Source organism: Carlito syrichta, unplaced genomic scaffold, assembly GCF_000164805.1.
Source record: "Carlito syrichta isolate Samal-C Ts95f unplaced genomic scaffold, Tarsius_syrichta-2.0.1 Scaffold311852, whole genome shotgun sequence".
NCBI classification, from domain to species: Eukaryota; Metazoa; Chordata; class Mammalia; order Primates; family Tarsiidae; genus Carlito; species Carlito syrichta.
Window position 1 is genome coordinate 461,683 of NW_007255948.1, and position 5,533 is coordinate 467,215.

The following is a 5,533-nucleotide window of genomic DNA, read 5'->3' on the forward strand; positions in this document are numbered from 1 at the left end:
CCGGCGATCCTTCAGCCTCAGCCTTCCAAGTAGCTGGAACTACAGGCGCGCGCTACCACATCCGACTGATTTTTGATTTATTGTAGAGATGAGGTCTCGCCAAGATGCCCAGGCAAGTCTCGAACCCGCGGGCTCAGGCAATCCACTCACCTCAGCCTCCCAAGGCGCAGGATTACAGGCTGAGCCACCAAGCCCGGCTACCTGTTGCTTCTTGAGAAGGTAACTAAGCTGGTAAATACTGATGGGTGGGAAAGACTTTCTTTTCACCCTACTCTTATACTTTTAAAGTTTTGTTTTATGTATGCATTACCTATTCAAAAATAAAAATAAAATAAAGAAAATGGTCCAAAATGTGAGTAGACAGATGAATGGTGAGTTAAAATTATACTGAGATGCCACTAGCTGATTATGATTAAAAAGACAATTCCAAGTGTTGGAACCCTCATACATTGCTGGTGGGCATATAAAATAATAGCCACTCTAGAAAACAGCTTGGCAGTTACTTAAAAATTAAACATAAACTTACCATACAACCCAGCAATTCCTCTCCTAGGACTTTACCCAAGAGCAACGAAAATATACGTTTATCCAAAGGCAAGAAGAATGTGAACGTTCATAGCAACATTATTCATAATAGGCATGGATTAGAAACAACCGAAATGTGCCTCAACTGACCAATGGATAAACAAAAGATGTTCCATCCACACAATGGCATACTACTCAGCAATAAAAAGAAGCCAACTACTGATGCAGGCTACGATAGCGATGAGCCTCAAGAACATGATGCTGAGTAAAAGAAGCTAGATGCAAAAGTCTGCATATTTATATAGTCTATTTATATAATATGTCCAGAATATGCAAATGTATGGACAGAAAGCAGATTAGTGGTTGCCTAAGGCTTGGGGGTGAGAATGAGGATTAACTATAAATGGTAACTTTTGGAGATGGTGAAAATGCCTCAAAACAGGTTATGGTAATAGTAACACAACTCTGTACATTCACTAAAAATAATTGAATTATATTCTTACAATGGGTGAATTTTAGGCAGTTACTTTACATTTAACCTTAATAGATCAGTTAAAAAACACAAGTTCCTGGGCCATATGTTCAAGGAACCCTCATTCAGTAGATTTTTGGGTGATGCCCCCCAAAATCTGCATTTTAAACAAGCACCCCCAGGGGATTCTGATGTAGGTGGTTCCTTAAACCACAGTTAGGGTTCCACTGGTCCAAAGTTTGGCGGGGAGGAAGGTAAACAGGAGGGATGGTGATCTCTCCCCTCAGTCCACTTGGGTCTCCTCATCTTCCCCAGTAGGACTTGCTGGTTAAGTTTCCTTCATCAACTGCCAGAGGGTTTCTCTTAAATATAGCCCCTATCCTTCACTCCCCTGCTCCATGCTCCTTCATGGCTCCCACTGTCCTCAGGTAAAGTCCGAACTATCTGCATGGGCACTGCTCTTTCAGTTGCTTTCCGGTGCAGGCAGTATCCTGGGAGGCAAGTGAGGAAGGGTTGTGCAAGTGCAAGATCAGATTCTGTCTTATGTCCATTTTTAAAATTTTGCTTATCATGGATTTTTTTCATTTTAAAATGCTGCATTAACATATTATTTATCTTGATTACTGAGGTTTTTTGGAGGGGGAGCACCCTCTGAAATTTTGCCCCAGAAGTGGGTACCTCATTCATCTCACCCAAGTCCTGGACTGCTTGGAGATTCACTTGGAAACCCAGTCGCTTCCCACGCCCCTCCTCCTTCCGCAGGGCCAAGGAGGGTGGAGGAGAGGGTGACTGTTTACAACAGATCCTGTCCTGGAGACTCTGAGATTGGAAAACAGAGCTGTGGAGAGGGATTCCCCACCCACTTTCTTCCGGAGGGAAGGAGGGATACATCCCAATTCTCATCCCTGACCACTCCCCTCCAGCTGTGACTGTATAACCTGAAATTCACGCAAGAGTTTAACCTTTTTAACCTGTGTGGCTTTTGCACAGGGAGGGCATATGCACATGCTATGCCGCGGGTGATAAAAGCAGACCTTTCTACACACCCCTTCTCCCAATGCACCCAGACTTCAAAACCCATCACACATTCATTCAGCGAACACCTAAACACCCACTGAGCACTTAACTGATTCAAATCTCTCCCTTCTCAGAAGCCTCCCAGCCTCAGGCACCCACCATACCTCACTGAGCCGGCACACTGCTCTTCTCCCTGGAAAATATTCCTGTCCAGCTTAGCGTCCCCCACCCGTGCCACCTGCTTCTGTGTCTCTGGGACAGGCTGCAAAACTGGAGGTGACAAATGGTGGGAAGAAAACGGAACGCTCCCTACCTCCTTTGGGTGGGCCTCAGCCCTGTCTGCCATCCCCTGCCTCGCTGTGCGGCAGGGCGGGCGACCTGGAAATGCGAGGTAGGGCGAGGGGCCTGGGACACGCGTCTGCGGGCTGCGAGGACTTTACCGCCAGGCCTGGGCCCTGAGAGCTCCCCACGTCCTCTCCCGGGAGGCACAGGGGAAGTCAAGGCCCGAGGGCACCCCCGGTAGGAGGGCCGCTTGTGGTGTGGGGCCGGGGCTGCCTCCGTTTCTCGTCCAGGACCCCATCCTCCCGCCAAGGCCGGGAGGAGCTGGGGGAATCAGACGCTCCAGCGGGCTGAGGGCGACATTCTGTAATTCCAGGGTTGGTGGGGTGGGGTCGCGAACCGGAGGCTTTGGGGACCGACACGGGAGGGGCTCTGGATGCCATCGGAAAGGCCCCAGGACCAAGAGGAGCTCAAATTCACTCCCCCCAAGCCGACCTAAGGGGCTGGCGGCAAGGCCGAGCGCCGCAGTGTAGGGGCCGGGTGACAACTGTCGACTGCGGGGGGCAGGGGGTCGGGGGGGCCGAAGCTCCAGGGAGATGGGGCTCCAGCCCACCTACCTGCCCGGCCACAGCGGCTCCGCTAATCGCCCGCCCACCTCTCTCCCTAGGCGAGGTCTGCGGGATCTCTCTCAGTTCGGCTCTGATCCCCTCCCCCTTTGCTGCTGCGCCTGGGCTGTAACTCGACGTCCGGTTGGGCGTCCAGAGCGCAGTCCTGCGCTCCACCTCCGCTCGGCCGCCGACGGGCTGGCACAGGCGTCTCGCGGGTGTGCTCGACCAAGTCGGAGTTGCCCACACCTGCCCCGGGGAGCCAGCGCCCTGCACCCGGGAATCCGGGCCGCACTCGTGTTCTTTGGGCTGCTTTTGGGGTTCTGGTGCACCTAGGACCCTGGAGTTTGGAAAGCTGACGCCCTGTGAGAAATAAACTTTGGGAAGGCCTCACATCCTGTCTCCTGTCTGTCGCTGGCCCCAGAGTTGGGGGTTAGGGTGCCCAGAGCAACAGCTGATCCTTCTACCCTTCCCCAGACCAGAGGTCTCCAAGCCCCTTCCCAAAATGCAAGTTCTTGGCCTCCTCCAAGAGTCAGTGTACCTAGGGCCCCAGCCCCTTGGGCCCTGGCAGGAGTAAAGAACGGGGGCTGCCACCATGGTGGTATTTCTGGTGAAGGAAGCCCACTGCAGACAGAACTCTCCTTTCTATCAGGTTCAAGAAAAGCCTGTCACCTAAGCCAACCAAGCACCTGGCAGAGCTGAGGCCAGTGCAGTTAGGTTCTCAGCATCCTCCTTAGACTCTCAGCTCCAGGTGACAAGGCCCCAACTCTGGAGCCCCCAGAATCTGGGAGGGCTGTTCCCCTCATCCCCCACCACCACTCCAGGCCATCTAGCCCACTAGAAGCCCCTGGTAACTCAGCCACAGCTCCCACGCCCGCATCCCCCCTTCCACCCCAGCCTCCCCTGAGAGCATGTGGGGGACAAACAGAGTCCAGGCTTGAACACACTCCTTTGAAAAACAACTCCAGTTGAATCCCGTGGGAGCAGTGCCTGTCCTGGGCACCTGGGCTCCAGGCCCCTGTGCACCTCTGAATTCCTTCTGGCACCTGCCCCAAATCTTAAGAGCCTGCCCAATGCCTGGACCCCTCTGAGTCTGTTTCTTTCTGTCTTTCTCTTTTCCTCTGTCTCTCACCTTTCCCTGGCACCACCAGAACTCGGTCCTCGGGCCCTAAAAGGTGGGTCTCTCGCCCTTGGCGTCCACAAAGTGAAGAGACACACAATCATTCCTGCATATGCACAGGGACAGACCCTCACATGCTTAGAAACCCTCAGATACCAAAGAACAAATTCCTAGATACAACAGAGACACTGTCACACACATGGAGACTCCCAAACACAGAGAAATGTACACAAACATACACAGACACACGTCACAAATACACTCACAGAAACAGACACATTTACACGCCAAGAAATACTAAGACACTCACGAAGGGTGCATTTAGATACGCACAAGATACCAAACTCACACAGACACAGACACTCAGGAGCAGGCAGGCCCTGACCCGCGGACACTCAGCCTAACATCCAGCATGCACACACCAGCTCCCTTCATCCTACAAGCGCAAAAGGCTCCCCCGGAAAGAAAATTTCCGGAGGGAAGGAGAAGCACGCGAGGCCCTGCTGGGAAGGATCGGGAAGAAAGCGCCTGCCAGGCTCCGAAGTGCTAAGGCTCTGAGAAGTGAAAATCATTTATTGAAATCCGTGAGAAGGGCACTTCCATTTCCACCTCTTAGGAAACAGGGAAGTGGTTTAACTCGTTCTGCACATCAACTCTGGATCCACCAGGGCGCTCTCCCCTCAGCGGGCAGAGGCCAGTCTTCCCCAAGCCCCACCCCGCGGTAGCCGAGTGGGCGCAGACAGGAGGTGCCGGTCCACCCCAGGCCACAGGGCCCTGGGCCAACTCGCCCGCGCCACTGCCCAGCCCCTGCCCAGGCGCGCAGCCTCCGCTGCCCCTCTACTGGGCCGGGAAGAGTGCCCGGTGGACACCGAGCCTGACGACGCTCGGGAGGCGCGGGCCGCGGGGGAAGAAAGCGGGTCTGCGCGCCCAAGGCCTGCACCGTCTCGCCCGGCTTCGCCCTGGCAGATGCGCGCCATTCCTTACCTTTCTTGATCACCGACTGGTCCAAGAGGCTCATTCCTGGCTCGTCCATGGCCTGCAAATACGAGAGGGCGGCGGTGAGGGCGCGTATGGACTAGCCGCCTGTGGCCTCCCGAGCCCCTGCTGCCTCTGGTCCCTGTCTGCTCCTCCCAACATGCACCACCGTCGCCCAGGGCGGCGACAGGCGGGACCGGGAATCGCTGTGGCTTGGCACTGAGCTGGAGTCTGGGTATCTCGGTCCAGAGCAAAAAGGGGATTTTGAGCCTCAGACCCGCAACTACAAGCTTCTCTTCGCCCCAGGCGCCGGCTGCCCGGTGAATGCTCCGCGAGGCTCAACCGCTCCCCGGGCAGGGAAAGACGTGATTCGGTTTCTGTCCAGGCCCCGCGCACGGACTCAGGGCCAGGAGACTTCAATGGCCAGGCAACGTCTAACCCTGGAGGCGGGACGCGTCCTCAGAGTCGCCGACAAGAAATGGCGGGCAGGGAGAAAAGTCGGGCTCCTGAGTCTGTCACTTTTTGCCTCCAGCCAGGGCG

General features: G+C 54.7%; 1 protein-coding gene across 1 annotated transcript in view; it reads right to left on the bottom strand.

Moving 5' to 3' along the window:
* Positions 1-5,533, bottom strand: part of TFAP2E (transcription factor AP-2 epsilon) — a 19,464-nt gene that overhangs the window by 13,109 nt on the left and 822 nt on the right. Inside the window, exon 2 of the mRNA XM_021718142.1 lies at positions 5,003-5,054. Within this exon, the coding sequence (XP_021573817.1) occupies positions 5,003-5,054 (52 nt within the window). The remainder of the gene's footprint in view (positions 1-5,002; positions 5,055-5,533) is intronic.